The 24244-nt window shown below is 41.1% G+C and overlaps 1 protein-coding gene across 1 annotated transcript in view; it reads left to right on the top strand.

Moving 5' to 3' along the window:
- Positions 1-3608: 3608 nt before the first annotated feature.
- Positions 3609-24244, top strand: part of ass1 (argininosuccinate synthase 1) — a 33740-nt gene continuing 13104 nt past the window's right edge. The window contains exons 1-9 of the mRNA XM_084746172.1: positions 3609-3758; positions 5714-5848; positions 7036-7104; positions 7590-7778; positions 10507-10563; positions 10653-10727; positions 11727-11797; positions 11885-11915; positions 19464-19554. Coding sequence (XP_084602298.1) covers positions 5747-5848; positions 7036-7104; positions 7590-7778; positions 10507-10563; positions 10653-10727; positions 11727-11797; positions 11885-11915; positions 19464-19554 — 685 coding nt within the window. The 5' untranslated portion in view covers positions 3609-3758; positions 5714-5746. The remainder of the gene's footprint in view (positions 3759-5713; positions 5849-7035; positions 7105-7589; positions 7779-10506; positions 10564-10652; positions 10728-11726; positions 11798-11884; positions 11916-19463; positions 19555-24244) is intronic.

Here is a 24244-nt window from a genome sequence, read left to right as displayed (position 1 = left end):
ATGTTAGCTGAACATCAGCTGTGGTTACATGGGCAATATGTCTTCAAACTGATTTAAATAATTCTGATTAGAGATTCCACATTTAATGTTAACATGGATGATAAATAAGATGTGCATTTACAGTATATGTCCCAAAGCGTTCGATCAGAATAAACCTTTTTTTGACATGCAAAAAGTTTTTCCGTCTGCTCCGACTTTCAGTTTTGTAACAGGTTTCTTTCTAATTCTTTTTTTGGTTTTTGATTTGATCGGTGGTTTGGTGGATTCCAGCCTTGTTTGTCTTTTCAAACCCTTGTTTTTAGCAGCTTGTTTTGTAGAATCGGGCCTTTCGACCGTCTAGGCGTCAGGTCTCCTAACTAACAATTTGTATCAGTCACAAACGTGCAGAAATAATATACTTATTCCACCTAAAGAAAAACAATTGGATTAAGCCTTTATGTAGTTATTAGACACTGTTGTTTTCCTACTGAACAATTATCAAAGGCTTATACCACTCCTATCAACCTCACTGAAAATTCCTCCTGATCGAGCAGAATAAGCACAGTCTCTTCTCTACATGAGGCGTTTGTACTCTGATTGGACTGTTATTGGAGTCCATGCAAACCCAGCTACTGTAGACACCTTGGCAACTAAGATTTCCTGCTTAATTATTACATGTAGCTTAACACAGATCTGCAAAGCATAACAACATGATTTATTAATAGAAAGTTGATATTTACAGCCTATGTGCCATCTATAAATATGTATCCTAACTATTATCAAAAAGAAAAAGGCACTACTGTTGCAGTGTTGTTTCCACATAATGACTGAAAAGTTCATGAACACACCAAAGTCGGAGGAACGACTTTCTGACTCTTCCTCACCATCTGAGGAGCATGTGAATGCAGAATTAACTCCTTTAAAACTGTATATCTTGTTTGTTATGTCTGTGCAAAAATCAAGGTGTACCTAAAATAGCAATTCAGGTTTTATCGGGGTTATGTGCTGGAATATTTCTCCACCTGGGGGGGTACTTTAATGGAATCGCCACTGGTTGCCTGGCAACTGCTTCAGACAAGGAACATTCCCCATAAAAGTACATGTCCTTTTTTTTTTTAATGATTTCTACTTGTTTGTTTTTAGTTTTTAGATAACTTTGTAGATGAATGTCATGACCTTTAGACAGCCAGGCATATTAAGAGCCACTTGAAGCCAAAAATCACAGTCTAAAATCGCCAAACTTTAAATGCAGCTGAAATGTGTGCCACTTTGCGCTGTGCAATACAAACATTACATATAAACCTACAAAACATGACAACAACAACTCGGCGGGTAAAACACCCGGAGCTGAAGTTACCTGCCAGCCTGACAAACAGTATGGCTAACGTTAGCAGTGCTAGCAGCAGCTGCTGCTCTGCTTGCAGATTAACGTCCACGTCTGTGTTGAATGTGGTCATGTTGCTCCAGTTGAGTGGTTGTATACCACTTTATTCTGTCACAGTCTACATTCAACATTATTTCTATTTTCTAGATTAAAACACTGTCAAACCACGTCGATCTTACGAGCTGTCAACTGTCTGACTTTGCTGAGATAAACATCTGGGGTCCAAATGAGCCTTAGGCTAAATTCGGAGTTAGGGTTAGAGTTTACATCCATGTTTGTCCAGACCAACAACGTATACTAGAAACCTTTTTATAAAGTAGTTAAAAGTAGCTCCATCTCAAATCTAATAATGGAGTACATGGTAATAAATCATCAAGGCAAAGGAGCTTTATTTATGGAGCAAACTCAGGGTGGTTTACTTTTAAAAAGACATGTAAAAATGAAAGAAAAAGAACATGCAACGCAGGCATAAAAGAATAAATTATAATTTATAATTTTAATAAGTTTTTATAGATCACAGCTCATCAGGCGGAGCATTACAGACGGCAGGTCCACAGTAACTTAACACACCTTTAGCAGCTCCTCATCTTATTCTGGGTACAACCAGAAAGCCACGTCTGAAGACCTGGGAGGACTGATGGGTTTACAGTCAGTAAGCAGGTCAGTAAATATACCAGAGGACTGAACCGTGTAGTGCCTTCAAAACCAATGAGAGGGTTTCAAAGAGAAGCCAGTTTAAGTTTTAGAGTAATGTGATGATATTTTCTTGTACCAGTTGTCTTCCTGTGAGCACTGCAGCACTGAAAATGTAAATACTCAAGTAAAGTACCTAAAATTTGTACTTAAGTACAGTACTCGAGTAAACCAGTGTGTTTTGGAAGTGTTTTAATCTAGAAAATGGTAATAATGTTGAATGTAGCCTGACAGAATAAAGTGGTATTTAACCACTGAACTGGAGCAACATGACCACATTCAACACAGACGCGGACGTTAATCTGCAAGCAGAGCAGCAGCTGCTGCTGCTAGCACTGCTAACAAGGAAATTTTCATATTTTGATTATTTAGGAGGCTAAAGTTGGACAAATGAAGTAGTGTTTCCACTGTAATAATCATAAAATATAACATGAAAACTAAAATCTATCTAAATAAAATTCTCCCGGTTTCTTTTTTAACTGTTTATGACTCACTGTAACTTTGCTTTAGAAAATGTTGTGGAGTCACAAACTGATTGACTGATGTTTTATTGATGTTACGATCAGTGATTCTGACCTAATGAGCATCTGTGTGAGAAACTGCTGTGGAATATCAGGAACCTTTTGGGAGAAATAAAATGTGTAAACAGAGGATTTGGAGAACACCCAGACAGAATGGTGGATAACGCTCCAGCGACTCCGGCGTTTTATTTGCACTACTTTGTTTGAATGAATAAGTGGCTTTTGATGTCAGTGAAGTCAGTGATTGGTCCCCTGAAGGGACCTAAAAACACAGAATAGTTTCAGCCAATCTTCACACTGATGGTCTCATTAACTTAAGTAGGCCGTATAGAGGCACCAGCAATAAATTGATGGATGTAACTTTTACTTTTACTAATGTATGTAACTTTTATGAATGGATATAATTTTTACTCTTACTAATGGTTGTAATGGAAGTGACTTACTTTTTTTCTAATGGATCTAACTTTTACTAATGATCAGATCTAACTTTTATGAACTGATGTAACTTTTACTTTTACAACTGGATGTAATTTTTACCATTACTGATGGATTTTACTTTTATTAACCAATGTAACTTATACTTTTTCTAATGGCCGTAATAACTTTTACTAATAGACGTAACTTTTACTGATTTATGTAACATCAGCTCTTACTTGTGGATGTAATAGATGTAACTTTGATTCTGTTGGATGTAACTTTTAGTTTTACTGATACATGTGATGGATGTAACTTTTACTCTTACCATTAGATGTAATGGATCTCAGTATTTCTTTCACCACTGGTTAGAAACAGATAAAAACCACAGTGATCAAAACTGAATAGACCAAAATATTCTGAGTTTAATTCGGGTCAAGATCCAGACACGTTGCATCCCGCAACACAGCAGCATGTTTCATCATACTTTTTTCTTTTTTTTTTCTCGGTGTGGATGAATGAACGAATGAATAAATGAAAGAGGTGATGCAAAGCGCCGGGTCGTGTGGGAGTTGTCCGGATGTCGCGACGTCATTTAAAATGCCCGCGCATAGACCAATAAGAACGCAGCGGATGCAGCAGCGGTGAGTGGAGCAGCCAGTGAACGAGCAGAGCGCACAGCGGCTGCTGCTACTCCTGTAATACAACAACACCGACTGACACCGAGGCAACAACGGTTATTTATATTACGAATAAATCACTCTTCGGTAAGTACAAACCCCCATTCTGTTTTTTTTTTAAGGCTTCTATCTGTCTGTCGTTGATTTTCACACGTTTTTTTCCATCTTTATAACGCGTAGGAACAACGGTTCGTCGCGGCAGTGTTACACTAAATACGTCTGTACACGACAAAACTGACGCAGCTATCAAAAAGACTAACTAGATTTAACGTGATACATGTATTTAGCTATTTAATGCACCTACTGCTTGTTGCACTTTCCACCAGCCAGACTAGGAGTCAAGGTGCAAGAGAGGCGCAAACATGAAGTCAGGATGTTCAATTACTGTTAATAATGTTTAATTTATAACTTATTTAAGTTGCTGTGCGCCTGCTGAGAGGCTTATAACCGTTTATTGTGACACACCTAGTTAGCTAGTTAACGTAGCTAGTTAAATGTTTCATCTCTTAACCACGTGGATTCTCGGTGATGGATGAGCAAACGCCTCAAAAATTTAAATTACCTCTCACCTCCTCCTCTCACATTTTTGGGTTGACTGAGTCAACTTGACTCACGAACCACGTTTACGTTACACACTTCTGTGAAGAGGTTTTCATGAGGAAGTGAGGAAACCACCTGTTGAAGTTTCATCATCCTCATCAAACCATGCTGGTTAAACTTGAAAATTTTAATCACAGTTTGCTGCTAAATATTACATTTTAGGACAGTTTGATGACAAAATTAGAGAGTTAAAAAAACTTTATTATGGGTGTAATAATATATTGAATATTGCTTATACTTTTTCGCACTGATTTCTGGCTCCTTTGATTTTACAGTTTTAAAAAAATGCGGAATTAGTGTTTAATAAAAGGCATTTTTTCAAGTTGTTCTTTTTCTTTTTTTAATCTTGCTGTAAATATTTTAGCAGTATCATGCCTTGTGTATTTTTTACATCCCTTTTCTCTATAAAAAATATAGTACACAGAATATAGATACAGGAACACACATGCAAGATACATAATGGAGCCAGGATATTTTACAGTTCAGCAATAAACTTTATTTTCCAAAAATGACACCAGGGAACTGAAAAGTAATAATGATTAAACACAAATAGAAGTATTAATTGTTTTTCAAATACACCACATATATATTTATATATATTTCCCAGTTGGCCGCCTGGTTGTATCGCGTGCTGCCGGTGTTTTTGTCGGTCTGAGTCAAGCTCACGCTGAAGTTGCTGCAGCTGTCTCTTCTCGTGGGTCCCTGAGCTGCGCACCCGCATGTTTTTTAGACACAAGTTGGGGCAAAGTTGACTCACTGCACCGGCCCTGAACTTACTCTCACATGTTTCCTCCATCATCTCTTGAGCTCCATCCCTTTTGACAGAAAGAGATTGCAGTGTAAAAGTATAAGCTGGATGCAAATCAACAAAACACCAGCAGCACGATCAACACTGAGGTGGTTACCTCAGTCTCAGGACCAGGGCTGCAACTAATGATTATTTGCTTCAAACAGTCTAACAGTCGTCTTGTCGTTTAGCCTCTAAGTTGTCAGAAAATAGTAAAAAAACGGCCATCACAAGTTCTCTGAGCTTAGGGAGACACGGTCAGTTCAACAGTCTGCACCAAAGTATAAACAGCTGACTTTAAAATGAATGAGGGCCCAGGCACACATATGCAAATGGAGGGGGGGAGTGGCTGTGAATTTGCGCGTCTGTTATTCGCGTCGACTTCAACTTTGGTGAACTTTGAGGGGGCGAAATCCCAGCCTGGACCAATAAGTGAGGACGGCCAGTCCCCGACATTGCGTACGTGTGACCACACCCTGAAGCTGTTGTTTTAAAAACCATGGATACAGATCAGACTTGTCCACATGTTGTTGTGGATTTTACATCACAGGAGGTTGTTTTGACTCCCCAGTGCTCTCAGGTTATATATTGGCATTTCCTCCCCAGTTAAGCTGATGATTGATGTAATTGCATCTCTGTTGTCTCTTCTCTGCAGCTTCTCTACCGGTTGGACTGAACAGCCCTCATCATGTCTAAAGGTACGGTGGTTCTGGCCTACAGCGGCGGACTGGACACGTCCTGTATTCTGGTTTGGTTGAAGGAACAAGGCTATGATGTCATTGCATACATGGTAAGTTTAAGAGACCAGCGTGCCAGCTGTGTTTGCATGTCATGTATCTCTGGCGTTAATTTGCTGTTTTCAGACAGCTGATGCAATTTGTCCTACAGGCATGTCGGAGTTTTCCATAGGCTGTCCCTAAAAAACCTGTCAGTGCTCCAGCGTCAGTTAACTCCCAATCACTGGATTTGCCTTCATAATGCCAGCCAAATCTGGCTGGATTTACTTTTTGCCCTGTGGCAGTTCAGAACTGCACGGCAGGCAGATTTTCTTGTTGTCTAACTTTTCATTCAGTCGTTTTGTGGCTGGTTGTGGGGGGAAGGGTGACGGTCTAGAGGTCACTGCGGTGGCACACGAGGTGCAGTGTTCCAAATCTTTTTGGCTTTGGCTCTCCAGGGGGAGCAGAAGAAGAATAGCAGGCACTGACCCAATGCATAATTTATTGTTTTTGATCAAGTTGCAAGATTATGCACTTGCTTCAACTTGTCAAAGAACATTTCATCAACAAACAGTCAGGCAGAAATAGATAATTACACAGAAATAACCAGTCTACGTGAGGCTTTGACTGAAATGCTATTGAGGCAATGATGAGGTGTTGATTTGGGGAATTAATATCTGTGTGTAAAATAAAATTAAATAAGGCATCTGCTATGTGGTTGCAGTGCAAGACAGGTTTTGTTATATGCAGGGTTCAACATTAACTTTTGTCCCTGGGCGTAATGTTTAGTTAATGTTTTTACCAACCACTCAGAAGGTTGCTGTTGTTTTTTGCAGAGAATTTTGCTCCCTGGTTGTATGCATTGAATTGTAGCATGATAAAAGCACACTGAAGTGTTTCAGTATCACGTCTTTTGTACAAGAGTGTTCCCTTGTCCTGGTGTTCAGCTCAGGAGATCAACAGTGCTGTTGGTCTCGGCTGTGAGGAGGTGTTTACATCTCCTCGACAGACGTGATCTCAATTACAAGGTGGATGGATTGTTAGAATTAACACTTGCACAGTCATGAGTCTGCATGTTTACAAGCTACATGGAGGGCTTGCATGTTACTCTGAAGGAGCTCTAAACTGAAGTAACTGCACAGTTTAATTGTGTTGAATTCTGTATATTTCCCTCACTGAATTTTACCTGTGTGTGTGTGTGTGTGTGTGTGTGTGTGTGTGTGTGTGTGTGTGTGTGTGTGTTTGTTTGTTTTTTTCCTAGGCCAACATTGGGCAGGATGAAGATTTTGAAGCTGCACGGAAAAAGGCAGAAAGCCTCGGTGCAAAGAAGGTGAGAGAGAATGAATTTTTTCCACATACATAAATATCATGCTGCAGCTTGTGTGGGAACACAGATCAGTCTTTTTGCGATCAGATAACAAATCCTCAGTATTGGTCCCAGAGTTTGATAAATAGCTTGTGAATGTATTGCTTTTTGTCAGCGGATTGTCAAAGCTCAGATGTCAGAGTTTCCCCAAAGTACTCGTGTTACTGAAAAGTCTGACCAGAACGGAGTTTACAGCCTCTTCAAGTACAATGTCATACCATGCCGTAATGACTGGAAATCAATAGCTTCTTTATTCTTATTCTCATCACATACTTACAGTAAGAAACAGATTTTTTTGTGGCAACAATCATCAGTTATTTCCTTTCCTAGAAGGGAACAGTATAAATAATTCATCAAATATTTCTCATGTCAAAATGTCCCAGAATTGAATAGAATCAAAGTCTTAACACAAAGCCCTCTTCTGTGTCCTGATCTCTGTTCCTGTGTAGGTTTTCATCGAAGACCTGCGTGTGCAGTTTGTGGAGGACTTCATCTGGCCCGCAGTCCAGGCCAATGCCGTCTATGAGGACCGGTACCTGCTGGGCACCGCGGTAGCACGGCCCTGCATCGGCCGCCGGCAGGTCGAGATTGCACGCAGGGAGGGTGCCAATTTTGTCTCCCATGGTGCCACAGGAAAGGTAAACCAGACACAGGACACGAGAATCTGCTAACATGACTCAATGCTGGCAAGATTCTTCACAGTTTCTCGCTTTTGTTGTCGAGCTGGCACAGAAAAGAGTAATTTAGGAGAGCTATACAGAACTACAGACCTTGATCCACAAGGTCTTATCTACAAACAACCCAGTTAACAAGGTCACTGTGCAAAGTTTTGGCTATATGCTTGCAGGGTAGAACATTAACTTTTTAAATCAGACAACAACAGTTTGTCAGAAATCTTATTTCCCTGAAGCCATTTCTGCCCCCTGTCATTCAGAAACTGAACTTTTCTTCTTCTGACTCATCTATTCATGAGAAGAAATATTTCCTGCGAATCTGAAACGCATGTTGTCTCTATTTTCTGCACATTTGCACGTCCCCTGACGTCGCTCAAAATGCAAATGAGACCCTGCAGTTCAAAGGAAGATGCTTTTTGTGCTTTGGAGCCCTTCTGAATGAGTGAGCAGTGATTGAAAAATGTTGAATACAAGCCTTGATTCCATTCAAAATTTGATGACTTTATCCACAAAATGTAGATTGCTGATCGCTTCCCCTATTAGCTGCAAAACGGCACTGCATTTAAACTTTAATCCCGATATAACACGGAGAAAATAAACTATTCTGAAGTGTGGTAAAACTGGAAAATAATTAAAGTTAAGTCAATTCTTGCTTCTTATTAATAATTTGAGCATGACTGTAGGTGCAAACAGCTGAGTATCATCAGCATGGCAGTGGAAAGTTATTCTATAACTGGGTATAGGCCAGGCAAAGCAAGGTGATTCAATAAGAACTGCTGCACTATTGTTTTCATTTAACCAAGTTTCAGTTAAAAACATAAAATCAAGGTTTTTGTTGATAATAAAATCATTAATTAATAGTGACTTGCCAGCCAGAGACCTGATATTTAATAAAGCAAAGTTTAGTGTACTAATGCTGTTGTCTGACAGTCTGTGGCTGACGCATAACTGGAGTCAGAGTAGGTAACGTAGCTGTGCGTTTTGAATACACATTGTTTTTCCTGATGCTAGTCAAAACAGGAATGACAGACCTTGGAGACGCCTCTGGCTGATACTTTTCAATCTCAAGATGTGTTTGACCATGCCACCGGCTATTTATGCCTTGGGTGATGTGGAGCAGAGGGTCAGGTGAAGGGGGGGAGATGCAGGTTGTCTGTCTCTGTGCCCCGTGTTTGTCCTTGGCTCTTATCTGTCCATTCTTGTTTTGGTTTGGCTTTCCAAGAGCATGACGTAGGTTGGCCCCGAGTAGTCTGGATAGTTATAGTTTGGTCATGAGAACAGGAGAGTGCCAAGAACAGAACTGTGAGACGAGAAAGAACCTGTGTTCTTCCAGATAGGTAATTTTTAACCATGGTAGAGCCGTGCCAGAGTTGCCAAACTGGTATCAAAAGCCACACTGAGATCCAGGAACAGAGGCACAGAGGTGGAATTTGAATCAGTAGTTTGCCAAATGTCACTAACCACTTCAATAAGCACAGTTTCAGTGGAATGACGGGCCACGAAAGCAGATTGAAAACATTACTGTTAATTATGTGGGCGGAAAGCTGCTGCTGATCTCTTCTGGATCGAGACGTGGCTTCTTGATTGGAGGTTTAACTGTGCCAGTCTTCAGGCTAGAACCAGTTGTGAGTGAAAGATTTTCTCATAGATGTTCAGCTGGAAGGCGTCCAGGTGACAGGTAGTTAATTTCATAACTGAAAACAGGTTTAGACAATGGGCGTCATGCAAGAACCGCTTGAACAAACAGATTTGTTCTTAAGTGGTGTGTGCGAGTGATTTAGGAGAACGTGTCACTTTCACCAAGTTTCTCATATTTTGAATTTTCTTTCGGGTACAGTCAGTTCAGTCAGTCTGCTGTTATCCAAACCAAAGTTTTTTTTTTGTTTTTTTTTTACTAATGACTGTATATTTCATCCGTTTGAAGACTGTTTGAGTTTGGAAATAAATTAAACTTCATACTTATGTCGACATCATCCTGTTTGACTGCATTTCAGATCATAATATAATTGAAAGTTTACGCGTAAAGCCTAAAATCATTCATTTAATGATCTGTTATTACCTGCTGTCAGGTGTGTTGGTCGTATATCTTCACATGCAGGTTTATGACGTCACTGTCCATGAAAACATCTTCACTTCATCTGTCCTCTGTCTCTGTGATGGAGACAGGTCCTTTAATTCCACTACTGACACAGTTAAAAGTGTCTGTTTAAAGTAGGAGAGTTTCATCATCAAATGCAGAAATGCAGTGACCACGTTTTTCCTGCAGAGGGAGACAGATGCCACATTATTAAAGCGACAATTCAGACCTCAATCTTGTGACATCTCATGTCTGTCCATTTTTCAGCTTCTGTTTGTAGTAGTTAAGACGATGCACATCACTCCCCTCTGGATTTGTTTTGAAATTTCTAATGAAGAAAGTGACAAAGTATTATACAGGAAAAAGTAGGAATACGTCAACAGACAATCCAAACCTGGGCTTTGGGAAATAGCAAAGTGCCTTTTTAATTATTTTCTGACACTTTACAGGCCAAAAGATTCTTTGATTAATTGATGAAATAATTAATTATTAATGAATATAATCGTCAGTTGGAGCCCCACTGCTGATTTTAATCTGTTAAAATAAATGCAGCTGAAGATTAACGCACCTCACGTGTGGTATAAAGAGCTGAACCGCTGTGTTTGTGTGTTTCAGGGAAATGACCAGATTCGTTTTGAGCTCACGTGCTACGCCCTCTACCCTGAAGTCCAGGTGAGTCTGCTGCCTCGCTGTGCAGAGGTTATGGCTTGTACTGTCTGCCGACGACACTCTCACTCTCTCCGTCTGTCTGTGTCGCTCAGATCATCGCACCGTGGAGGATCCCTGAGTTCTACAACCGCTTCCGGGGGAGGACGGACCTGATGGAGTATGCTCAGGTAACTGATCGCACCAGGTAGAGACACGGCGAACTAAGAATTTCATCGCATTGAGTGCTGCTTTATTTCTGCACATGACAGTTTGGCTGCCAAATTAAGATTACTTTCATTATCGATATCAATCATTTGGGTTCACTGTTTGGTTTAAATTACTCATTTGTGCTGCATTTAACAGTGATGTTGCAATTTATCAAAACTTGACATTTTGGCTTGAAATATAAAATAAAAATAGTTCTTACATTATAACAGAAACATCATTTTTGTTCTACTCACTGATTTCTCTCCTGTAATTATTTTATATCTGCATATAGCTTTGATTTTATGGCAGATCTCTCCTCGTTTTTAATCCTTTTTGTGTCAGTATCTGTCTCTTGTCCTGCTGTAACACCTCAAAACAATAAAGCACGTGTTGACAATAGCTCTACAATATTTGAACAAAAAATGAAATTCCCTCTCCGTGCACTGAGTTGAGATGCCCTCAGAGAAGAATACAAATATAATTTAATGTCTCACACTCTCAGTAACATTTAAATTTAATTTGAACATTCAAAGATTTACACATAATTTAGCACACATGCACATTTATTGGCTGATGGTTGATATGGTCCCATTCGGTGGTGGTTTAGCTCAGTTTTTACCACTAGAGGGCGGTCATGGTGTTTTAGTCAGCGCCACCCTCTCCCTGGCTTGTGGAGTACTTGTGAAATCATGCAATCTTAAAACACCGAATTGCCGACTTTTTCCCTTTGAACGTACCAAAAACATCTTTTCTTTGTTGATTGTTTTCTTTTTTGTTCTTTTCGCTGCAGACTCTTAAAGACAAAAGCATTGTGAGGAAACAGATGCGTTTTGGTTACACAGCATGTCAGAAACCAGCCACTGGAAATAGTTTGCTTGGTTCTTTGTATTCAGAACTTTCCGTACAGACGAGTTCAGCTGTGATTTAAACCTCTGTACTCAGTATATAACATAACCCCCCTTTTCTCTGTCAAACTGTAGAAACATGGCATCCCTGTGCCCGTCACTCCTCGGGCGCCCTGGAGCATGGACGCCAACCTCATGCACATCAGGTGGGTAGGACTGGTCTGATACACCTTTAGTACCTTATTATTTCAATCAGAATAGACTCTCATTTTTTAAATTATGTTTCTTTACAGCTACGAGTCTGGCATCCTGGAGAATCCGAAGGTAAGACTAGTTCCCACTGGCATCTTGAAAAAACATCTTACTTAAAATTTTTCTTTTGGCCCTTCACCCTTTCCAGTGTGATGTGTGTGCAGAAAAATGAATCAGTGTTCATGTATATACACTGAACACTGGTCTGATATTAATAAGTCCTGGTAAGTATAAGGCCTTTTCACATCTATTTCGTTTTGTTCAGATTTTTCTGCCTGATTCAAACCAAACTAACAGGTGTGAAAGATCGTCCAAACAGCAAAACCTTGATACGACCGAAAGAGGTGCTCTCAAACTGAACCATGGTTTGTTTTGAGTATGAAAACATTTTCTTACAAACCAGTTAACTTCTGGCAGGTTATTGTCAGCCTAAAAAAAGAGCACATAGGCAGAGGAAGAGACCAAAAGTTTAACTGACTTTGAATCTGTTGGAAAAATCTCAAAAATTCTGATACTTTTCAATCATTTTCCAAGAAACTGAGGGAGAGAGAGGAGCTGATCAGACCCACATCCGTCTACAAACCAATCAGTTCTCAGTATATGGATGTCAACAGGACGTAGGTTTGTCATCTATAGTTTGTTGCACTCACATCATTGCAATGTGAAACCAAAAATGACCGGGTCAGATGTCCACAACGTAACACAAACGTGAACCTTGGTTTTGGACTTTCTCGTGCGAAAAAGCTTTTCGGTAAAATGTCTTAAAGTTCTGCATAAACATCTGGACAGTCGATGTCATCCGCACATCAGCACCTGTTCTTAAAATGTTTATTATTAATAATTAATCATGTTGTAAAATGAACAGAACAATTTGAGACCAAATTACCCAGAAGAACGTTTGTCCACCTACGTAGAAATAGATTTTAAACTGGTACAGTTTACTGTTGACTACAGTAAACGATTCGTCTGTCCTCCTGTCTCGCACGCACAGTGTTGCGTTACGTTTTTTTGTGTGTGTGTGTGTGTGTGTGTGTGTGTGTGTGTGTGTGTGTGTGTGTGTGTGTGTGTGTGTGTGTGTGTGTGTGTGTGTGTGTGTGCGGGCAAAAACCATTTGGACTTGCTGTAAAAATAACACAGCGGTGAGGTTTCTGTCCCTTCTGCTGACCCATGCCAGCCCCGCCAGAGACAAACACGACTCACTCTCCCACAGTGCCTGTGCCATGGGTGAGACAGAGTTTGATCTCTGCTGGGGTCAGAGGTCAGAGCAGTACATACAGGTTGCCCCCGGTGACCCCCAAAGCTCCCATCCCTTGGTTGCTGTGTCTGTGTCTCTGTCTCTCCTCACCCCGGGTCCTCGCCGGGCCCTGGGAAGAGCCTGGGACACACAGACACTGACTTGTCGTCAGCAACGCTTCGACTAATTCCCGATTTCATGGGAGCCGGGGAGGGGGAAGGGTTAGGGCGTTGCACCCAGCTGGGGCCTCCTGAGTTCCAGCCCCAACTCCTCGGGACCTCATTGTTCCACTGGTTGCACCGCCGCGGGCTGCAACGTGGGAGGGGAGCCATTTCATCGTGACACCGTGACACCAAAATGTCACCAGTAACAGTAAAGTACAAAGACAGCGCGCCAGACAGATGAGTCCCCAATGGACGGGGTGTCACAGGGAGGCGAGGGGTCCCCGGGCTGCTGGAGTGGAGATGCAGGGGCAGGGCCACTGTAACTCACAGTCCTCTATCTTCTCTGTCCCTTTCCCACCCCTCCGCTGCCTCTTTAGTGGTCGGCCTGTGGAGAAATGTTTTGAAAAGAATGAGACGAACCGGCTCAATAGCATAGCGATGCACGATGACAGTATTGTGTAACTGATTTCATTCAGCGGTTTTGTGTTGGACCATTTACTCCAATATTGAATCGATTAATGGCATTAAATTCAATGAAATATTTATGGTGCAGGGGTCCGAAGCGATAAAAGGATTTGAATACATTACCCGGGGCGTGGAATGATATTTTGAACTTTGAACGAGCTGTAATAATTGAGTAATTTTCTGTAGCCACAGTCCCTGACCCTTCTGGTAATTTGACTTTCTCTGAGTATGTTTGTTAATCAGGATGAGGTTAAATATCACAACAACAACATCACAATAATTAAGATGAACTTTAATGCTATTTAAAGGTCCGGTTTGTACAATTTATGGTAATTAATTGGCAGGAAATTGAATTTAATATTCATAAATATGTTTTCATGAGTGTATAATCACATGAAAATAAGAATCGCTGTGATGTTGTTGCATTAGAATGAACTTTTTATACAAACAGAGGCTGCAGGTCCTCTTTCGTGGAGGTCGTCGTGTTGCACCGGCACGTTTCTACAGTAGCTCAGAACGGACAAACCAAACACAAACTCCAGATACATCCTTCCATGTATTTCCAACCACGCTAGGTGAGGGTGAGGGATGCAAGCTCACTGCTCGATGCCGCTAAAATCCTACGCACTGCTCCTTTATCTCTGAACTACGGTTGTAAAAATAACCAGTGTAATAACATCAGCAAAACGGATTTCCCACCCAAACGCTCAAACCAACATGACAGATTCTGTTCGACCCAGAAGGTCATCTGAGAGAGGTCGGCTTGCATCTCCTCTCTGTATCAGCCTCCATCACTCCTCCAGTTACAGCCCTGAAGGCGCAGGGTGGACCTCGACTATTCAAACTCCTCCATGCCCCCCCCACCTGCGGTACAAAGGCCCCTCTCTGCTCAACACGGTCAGATTAGGAAATGTCCAAATGGTCGCTCATATGTTCTCCTGTAGATAAGAGTCAGCAGAGTTCAGGTTACTCTATGATTAACACTGTATCCTTCCTGATAACCCCAAACCGCCTCCCCTGTAGCACAAAGACTTTTTTTTATTTACTCACCTCCATCTGGCAGCGTTAACCGATGTGAAGACATGCGCCCAGGGCAACTCCAGCCATCACTTATCATGTTTATACAGTCACATCATTCAGTGTTAGCATGCACCTGTTGACTGCACGGAGGTAGAGGTTGCTGTTAAGTTGAACAAATCACAGTCAACTGTCCATCTGTCGCTGAGAGACATTATAGATTCTGAATGCGGTGAGCAGGACTGCCTCGTGGCTATTATTAGATTTACCGGATTTTGATTTGTCAGGTCACAGGATTCACAGGATTAGCCAAAAAACACTTTTCCACCTGGTTATTTTCTCTATAAATGTTGCTGAATTGAATTAGCAGAAAATGCTTCATATTATGATACATACTGGAGTTGCAGTGTAAAATTTTGTGCATCGCCACAGAAGATTTTAACCATATTAAGACCTAGTTGGCAGGGCGTCGTATTACAGAAACTTCCTGTCTTAAGTTTTAGGTGAAGAAAGAAAGAGACAGAATTTTTCCCAATTTTTCATCACAGAAACAAATCCTAACTAACTTTGAGAATCCTGTCTTAATTTTAGTAAGAAAGTGTTGCTTATCGTTTATTATATTATACTTATTATATCTGTTACCCTGCAACTGGCACGACTTTTCTCATGTTTCCAGGCTAAACAACTTTGCAACAGTTGTTTTTTTTCTCGTTGAAACAAACAAATGCAGCAAAAACAGCGATGGGAAACCCACGATTAGATTTAACTTTCAATTTTTAAGGTCATGACTTTTCAATCTAAACTTTTTTTTTTAAAGCACTAATGACTGATGCTTTTATTAGACTATCAGGTCTTGATTTGTCAGGATTAACAGATAATTGGTTTTATGCCATTTACAGTTTCAAATCCCTTTTTGAAAAGATTTATGTGGTATCAAGTGTGATATAATGGCTGGTAAACTAGTTTTTAAGTGTTTTCTTTTTTTTCTTTGAACATGTGTCAGGTGGAGGAATCATTGATCCTGCCTTTGATTTCACCTGTTGAAATTTAAAGGTCATTTTGATCAGTTTTTGTTAATTGTGACTCTCCTAATACAGATTAAAGAAGTCTGGCAATGCTAGCTGGTGGGTCGAGTTATCCTAAAGTTAGCAGAGTTTATTTCAGATTTTTCCTTTCCTCAGTTCCAGGTGGATAGGAACACTGATTTGGGAACCGTTTGTCTGTAATGGCTTTCTTCCTAAAATGCCTCAGATACCTCAGATATTATTTCTGTCTAGTGTGCTGCATTTCTCATGTTGTGGTATTCATCAGATTTGATTAGCGGTAAGACAGTTGTTAGATGGCTCAATGCGCCGTCTCCTCCCTCTGTCTCCGTCCCTCCACACATGAGCAGTCAGGGCCCGGCCTGAGGCAGCCTGACACTCGTCCCGAGTCATTAAAACATCACCTCAGTCTTAATTATAGCCTCTGTCAGAGAGCTTCCCCGCTCTTTGATCAGGGAGCTGATGGGCCGCCGCTCGTGTTGACCGGGAGTAAAGGAGCGTGACGCCAAGCCCCTGCTCACCTAGAGGAAATGAAAACTTGTTTTCTGCCGGTCGCATGGCTGCCTGGAAAGATGGATCGGACAGAGGGCTGCCTGTGGGGAGAGGAAGTGGGCTCGTAGGTGTGTGTGTGTGTGTGCATGTGAATGTGTGCTTTGAAGCAAAGAGGTCAGGGTTTGTCATGTGCCTTCGCTGCCCTCGGGTCTGATTGGTCTGACCTGTAATACTTAGCGAGTGCTCCCACCTCGCGTCCGCCTCGGCATCGCCGTAGCTTTGCCTCCATGCAGAAGTGTCTGTCGTCCTCATTAAATTCAGCTGAGGCCCTAACATTAACCAAAACATCCTGGGTGTTAAGAATATAAATATCTCTCCAGCACATCATGTGTATATTGTTTTAGTTTTGTCTCAATTTGCCATGTTTGCATTTTAAAGAGAAGGACAGACTTGAAACGTGGTGATTTAAGCGTCATTTCCAACCCATTGCGCCAAAGATGTTTTTTACCATCCTCTTCTCTTCTATCTCCCTCTCAACTCTCCCTTCCCCTTCTCCCCCCCCCCCTCCTCTCTCCCTCCTGCCACCTCTCCCTCTTTTGGCTCCGTTGGCTTCGATTGAAAACCAATGAGGCAACTAATATGTGGAAAGATAGAAATTTACTTGCTTTAAGTTCATGCGTCAGCCTCCTTCTTTGCTGTATGGGCCACGTTTAGCACAACAATATGGCAGAAGCAAAGACTGCCAAAGGAGCTGCTCTGTGCTACATGATGGTGCGCTTCATGCCCCATTTCCCACCAATACCCCCCCTGCCCCCCGCCTTCTCTGTCTCTACCTTTTCCTCTCTTTCAGGGCCACGGCTTTGGGACAGGTCCACCTGCAGGGGGTTTGAATTGAAATGCATTGATCTCTCGCTCACTGGAAACAAGCCTATTCCCCTTATTTTTCCTTTTCTCTTTGTGTCCAATAAGCTATTAAGTTTGAGCTCTCGTTGTTGGAGCATGCATGAGTTTTCAAGTACTGCTTAGCCACGAGAATGAATTTGGATGCATTTTCAGAATGTGTTTTTAATTGATCAGGTGGAAACTGTTCTTATATTAGGCCTTGCTTAAAGCTACAGCGCAGTTATGCACTCAGTTCTGTTTTTTAGGCAGACAGGATCATTTCAAACTGAGAACGTTAATTGAAATTCACCCAAAACCTGAAATCAAAATATTTATTTCTCTAGAGATTGAATTAAAAAGGTATACCTCAATCAGTTTTGTCAGAAAGACTAAAACCAGAGCTGCTCATTTAATTAATTCATAACAGGGTTCAACATTAATGTCATAAATCTACTTGCCCAAAGTCAGTTTTTGCCCCTGTGCAAATAGTTTAATAGTTAGTTGTTATCAGATAATAAAGATCAGTTGTCATGTTAAATCTCTGGCTGCAAGGCTGATAAAATGTCAGAAAACAGTGGAAGTTCTTTCTGCTTTTTCAAAGTCTTAGAATGTTTTTGGGACTGACAAAACAAGACATTTAGTTTAATATAATAACTAATGAAGGAAAGTGAGAAATCTCCACATACAAGGGGATGAAAACAACATTTTCTGCTATTTTTGCATGAAAAATGACATAGTTTAATTTCGTGGTCGGGGTAGTGAGTTGCCAGATTTGCGAGCCCACGGCGTTTTACTTGCCCTGGTCAAGTGTGCACTCCTTATTTTTGAGCCATGCATAATTTGAGTTGCGGTAAAAGTGACAGGACGTTCATCTTGAAAAATTTAATAAACATCACTAAGACAAACATGATAAAATACTCAAAGGCTTCAAAAATGAGAATTAATAAAATAAGTTTCATGTAAATTAGCAAGTCACCTCTAAAAAATACTCGTAAAGCTAATGGCTCTTATGTGCTTTGTTGTGTTTTACTTGCGGGATGAAAAAGACAACAATTAGTTTACATCCAGCATGTAACACCTAAAGGACCGAAGACTTTCTCGTTCTATGGTATTTAAAATTCAGTCCATCTTTTCCCCCCTCAAAGAGTATGCATCAAAAGGCTTTTTAGGGTAGTCATTTCGCCCCTCTCCTGTTCGCTCTCATTTGGCATCTTTCAGGGCACTGAGGCAGAAAATAAAGGAGAGGAAGACGGGCGCCTTCCCAGTCAATTTTGGTGTTTAGTTAAAAGGAAGGAAAGTGATTGCGCTGCTCGTTTTCTCCTCACTGACAGGCGACGAGCAGATGCCGATTAGTTATTGTATGATGATTTAGTGTCTGGTAAAGCTTTCCATTTAAATGCACCCAGTAGTTATTTTGCATAGTCCCCCTGCAATTTGCCTCAGCTCAGGAGACATTGGCCATCGTCTTGTCCTAATGCTGTGTAATTGTTGGAGGGCCACATCGCCGGGCAGACACGTCAGACCACCACGCTCTTTTAGGTCCTAACCGTGACTTACTGAAATCGCACCCGGCTCCCGCCAACTGGAAAAAAAAAACGACAAACGTCTGTCACCCGGGACAACTTTAGTGGATTTAGGGAGTGGACTTTGTTGTGCGATGCCCATTTAGCCAAAAAAAAAAAAAAAAAGAATCTTCATTTGAAAATAAAATAGAAGGCAAACGTCACTCAGAAAATCAAAACTGGAAAACTGGAAGATTAGAGGAGGTGAGGACAGGTAGGGAAGAACCGCAGACACATGAGAGAATCGGCAGGTTTTTACAGAAAGGCAGAATATTATCGAGGACGTAAGTGTTGCTCAAATAGCTTCTGTCATAGTATCAGGTGTGTTTTGACTTGTCAAGTGTTCACTATTCTCAGGGATGTGAGTCATTTCTTTCTTTTGCCCTTTCCCGCTCTCCCTCTCGCTGCATCCCACTTTTCCCCGCCTTCCCCTGCGGTGAAGGGCCACGCAGGGAAAATGAAACCAAATAGAGGAGAAAAATGGAACATTGATTTTTTTTTTTCTTTTCTTTTCTGTTTTTTTGTGTCTTCACTCAACTCCTGATGGCGTTTTCAGGTTTCTCCTTTTTTTCACGCATCATCCTCTCTTTTCTTCTCCCCGCCATGTCTGGAGTTGTCTGTTATCACCTCGAACAATGGCCTCCCCCGTCCGACGTTACTGCTCTCTGATGAGGTCCCGCAAGGTCCTGGTTATTCATCAAGGAGAATAATGTGTGTGAAATGGAGAGAATGAGTGTGTGTGTTTTTGTGTATTTTTTCAGAGTCATGCTCCAGCTGACCTGTACCTGATGACCAAGAACCCAGAAGATTCTCCCAGCACCCCTGATGTACTGGAGATAGAGTTCAAAAACGGTTTGTGCTCACACGTTTCACCTGTTGATTCTTGTCAGTTCTTCAACTTTTACTTTACTCTTTCATGATAAAAGTGCCAAAAGTGTGTTTTATAGCTGCAACTGCAAGTTGATTAATCAATTATGTGCTCTAAAGAAGATTAATTGTCAACTATCTTGATAATCAGTTAATCGTTTCAGTCATTTTTAAGCAAAAATGCCAAATATTTGCAGGTTCCAGCTTCTTAAATGTGAGGACTTATTGCTTTTTTCTCATTTATGACAGTTTTGGACAAAAGAAGCAATTTGAAAACGTTACTTTGTGCTCTGGGAAATTGTGATGAGCATACTAAATGATTAATTAAATAATTGGCAGATTAATCAATAACAAAAATATTTGTTTGTTGCAGCCCAAATACATCATGAAAGCTGATAACCAGCATTATTGATTATTGAAATGAACAGTAATTATTTGTTAGACTCAATGAAAATTCAAAGTTATAATTTTATTTCTGCACATGATATACAACAAAATTAAAAATCAAGGTGATCTGCAAGAAGGTTCTAACGGGAACCACGCAGATCGCGAAAATCATCATCTTTAGAGGGGAAGACCAGAAGAAGATGACATGAAAGATTAAAGTGATGATTATCACAGCATCAGTTTGAGGTCAGTGGGTTTCAGTGCACAGGCCTGAAAAGCGGCTGGACTTTTTGGAATTTCCTTGATTTCCTTCATAACTTTATGTCAGTGAAGTCTGCGGATGATTCAGGGTCACAGAGACACCAACTGTGCAAAGATGCAGATGAACTGAGAGATTAAAATGGTGAAAGCATTTGGAGGCTACGCCAAGCCAAGTTTTTGTGTTAATTGCGAAAACGTGATTGTTACAGCGCCACCTTGAGGTCAGTGAGTGTCTTTTATTTTTTTTGTCTGAGTTGTTGGTGGATTTGCGACGCACCTGCCAGTTCTGCTGCGTTTTCATCAAGGTTTTTTTCTCAGGGCAAATTAAAGCTATAATACGTAACATTTCCACAAAACAAAATCTAAAAATAATTAGTTATATGTTATATATTGTTTTGAGTTGTGCGCGTACGTTATCCCAAACATTTCCAACAAAGTTCAAACCCAGAGAAATCAATCATTTATTCAGGGTAACAGTGAGTTTCCTACTAGCTGCTAGTTGCTATAAATTCCGGGGATAGTTTTGTTGGAAAACTTGGAGTAAATCTTTAATTTTACCTCGTCTCCTCCCATGATCCCACACTGCGTCAGATGTCATCAAACTATGTGCTGTGTTATTGCTTTAATGCGAGAGAGATCCTGACTGTCTGAATTCACATATCATGTGTTTAAATTACACCAAAGTGCAGTAAGTTTTTGTTGCTAATCAGGCGCTGGAAAAGAGAAATAAATTAATTAGCATTACTTGTATTGAATGATATCAGTTCTGACCTGATGCATCAATAAGGGAAAGTGTCCGACTCAAGTGTCCACGTCTCTTCATGTTACTTAACATTGATGGTTATCGCCGCAGGGCTACAGCTCTCACGCTGACCCAGTTGCACTTTATCACCATTCCTGACCACCCAGACTTATCCTTAACCCCTCACAGCATTACTCTCTCCAAAGCTGCCATGTTTGGCCTGGAGGCACACACGCAGGCCGGAAGCATTAAGTCCAGCTAATACACCAAGCCCCGAGGGGCCAGAAAAAACGCTCATTAGATATATTGCCACCAGGGCAGGGCTGAATAGTGGAAAGTGTCACATGTTTGCGCAAAGAGAAAATGGCAAAGAAACATCCAAGCCTGGGGCAAACGGCACAGATGTCCCTTCATCCCCGGTCACCAGCGGAGGCTGCGGAGAGCTGACATCAATCGGCTGACAGACACTGGCTTCTCTGATCACAAGGGATGATGGGAAGCTTTATGAGCTATAATAGTGATTTAAGGGAAGTTCAAAAGGTTGGCATTTGGTGGGAATATTTGTGATCGCTAAAGCTGCAAAAAGTGCACATTAAAATGTGGTGAAATGGTGTCCAGGTCTCACTTTACCAGTTTTCCCAGAGAAAATGTTTAACTATAAAACAAGTAGGTTGGCGTCAGTAGTAAAGCCTGGTCTGGTTTCGCGGGTTCTTTGCAGGCCTGCGCTGTTTTCACACATATTCCCTGTGCCTTTATTGAGCACCCTATGACAAAAGCTGTTTTAGTTGTCCACACAAAGGCCCGAGCCTACTCCTCCCTCTGAGCACAAGATCAGCACAAGAATGTTTCATTTCATTCCCCCTCCCACCTTTTCATCCCTGCCTTTCTCACCAAAGTTTTCTCACTGATTAAAAAAGAATATTTAACGACAGGAACCTTTTTCCCCCGTCAAACGCCGCATTCCCCATTCCTCTCCCCTTCTTTTTTTTTCTTTTTTTTTTTAAGAAAAAAAATTTCATCCCTCCCTCTTTTCATGCCAAAGAGGTGGTGAGGAAAAAGAGACAGAGAGGAAAAATGTAAAGCAGTAATTTTTCCTACAACTGTGTCTGCGCTCCCATTGTCTGCACTGTTAGGCTGCGAAAAACTGAAGAAAGGGATCACGGCGAGAAAAAGACCCCTCAGTGAATGATAGAACCCGCATGATGGAGAGAGCGAGGGGAAAAAAGAGAGCGCAGGGGACGAAAAGGCCGGCCCCTACACTCCCACGTTCAGACACTTAATTTATTTGAACTTTTAATCTAATTATTAGGTATCTGGGAGGAGGGAGGAGGAGGAGGAGGAGGGGGGCGCGCGGTTTTAGTAATGCATCATCCGTACTGCCCTCTCCTGCACCGGGAGGTACTTTTTCTTCTTCCATGGGAGCCACCACGATTCCCGCGATATGAGAAAGGGCCATCAACAAAGCCCTTGTCTAAAAAAATTTGTCAAGTCCTTCACGTGTCATTCCTGTCAGGGCTTTGTAAACGCCGGCTGAAAGGCGGCCGCGAGTGCTGCTCCTCTCTTCAAAGCCGTTTGACTGACAACTGCAAGCACGCAAAAGTACGTATAGGACTGACCGACGGCGCAGATTTTTTCTCATTTCCTCCTAAGATGCTTACGCTCTCCTCTCAACACACACACACACACACACACACACACACACACCCATATGTCATGTTTGTTTCCTCGCCTCCACCTTTGGCCCACGTTGCTCATCGGAGGCCGTGAATAAGCAGGTCGGTGACAGTGATGGATGTGTGCTTGGTTTAAGTGGCTTTTGGCGAGGAAGCGTGCGGAGTGAACGTGGGTGTCTCTTTTCTTTGAGACACCCTAAATAGGAAGATGGGCGATGAATCCGCGAGTGGTTTTGTCTCCCGCACATGCGCACGAACACACAAACGCTCAGCGGCGCAAAGAAATCTAAGCGCTAAAAGAGAGTATGGGTAACAAAGCTGCGTGAGTAATTGAATTAGGTAAAGGCCTGCCCACAATTTCACAGCTTTCAAACGAGCAGGGCCTTTTGAATTTATTAGCCCTTCTCACCACCTCCTTTTGTGATGGTTTTCACTTTTAGCTGACGACTATTGATTTCAGCGGGCGAGATAATGAGCACTTGTCAGCAGATTTTATCAACTTGTTGCTGTTTTTTCACTTTTCCATTAGTTTCTGAAAAGCCGTTTCCTAAAACTCTTGATTGATTATGTATAAATGTTACATGTTTGGATTCATTCTTCGTTGTGGTTGTTGATTCTCTGACCTCAATGAAAATCACTTACCCTTGTCAAAAAGCAGAAACCAGTCTGGCAGATAATGTCAGGCTGTTTTCCTGTTACGTTTGTATTTAGGCACGTTTGCCGCCGTTCTAATCGTGAATGATTCACACCGGTGCAGTTTCTTGCAAACCGGTCTTCTGTTTAAAGGCTCAGTTTCCCTTTAAACACAAAACAAGGCTGCATTTCCCATTAAAAGCTCTATTTATGTAATAATAGAAAGGCTGATGTAATTTCTTTGTCAATCACAAATCAGAACCAACATCATAAAAGTTTTAGATGGAAGAACTGAACGAGAGCCAAAAACACATTTCCAGGAATAAGTGCTACCAATCTAAATCCTCCCATCGACTCTAAACCAGCAAACTGTTTTCTTCTTTTGTGGTGTTTTCAGTTCATGGTGTGTTTACTTTATGATAAGAATCAACAAATACAAACAGCAGAGGTGACTGTGGTCGACTACTGGATGATATTTTTCCCCAGAAGTGAAATTTGTCACAAAACGCCAGTAATGATATTTATCTTGTATGTTTGAGTAAATATGCAGGAAGGGTAAAAAAAAATGTCATTTTTGCATTAAAACAAATAAATGATGATAATTCAAGTTTGTTTAGGAAATGATCTTCCTCAAAATCAACAGCAACACTTATTTCCATCGTTGTTTTAATCTGCCAATTATTTATTTAAATGATTAATTAATTAATCGTTCCATATATACAACATCAAAAAATTGTGAAAAATGCTCAGAACAACTTCCAGAGCACAAAGTAACGTGTTTAAACTGCTTCTTTTGTCCAAAGACTCATTTTCTGTCATAAATGACAAAGAAAAGCAGCAAATCTTTACTTACAAGAAGCTGTAATGATCAAATGTTTGACGTTTCTGACTGAATAATGACTGCAGTGATTCATCAGTGATCAAAATAGTTAGCAACCAATTTTCTTTTTGATCGATTAATTGATTAATTGCTGCAGCT

Source organism: Lutjanus erythropterus, chromosome 20 (assembly GCF_056507025.1).
Source record: "Lutjanus erythropterus isolate fLutEry1 chromosome 20, fLutEry1.hap2, whole genome shotgun sequence".
Classification (NCBI taxonomy): Eukaryota; Metazoa; Chordata; class Actinopteri; order Lutjaniformes; family Lutjanidae; genus Lutjanus; species Lutjanus erythropterus.
This window is presented reverse-complemented; position numbering and strand designations above follow the sequence as displayed.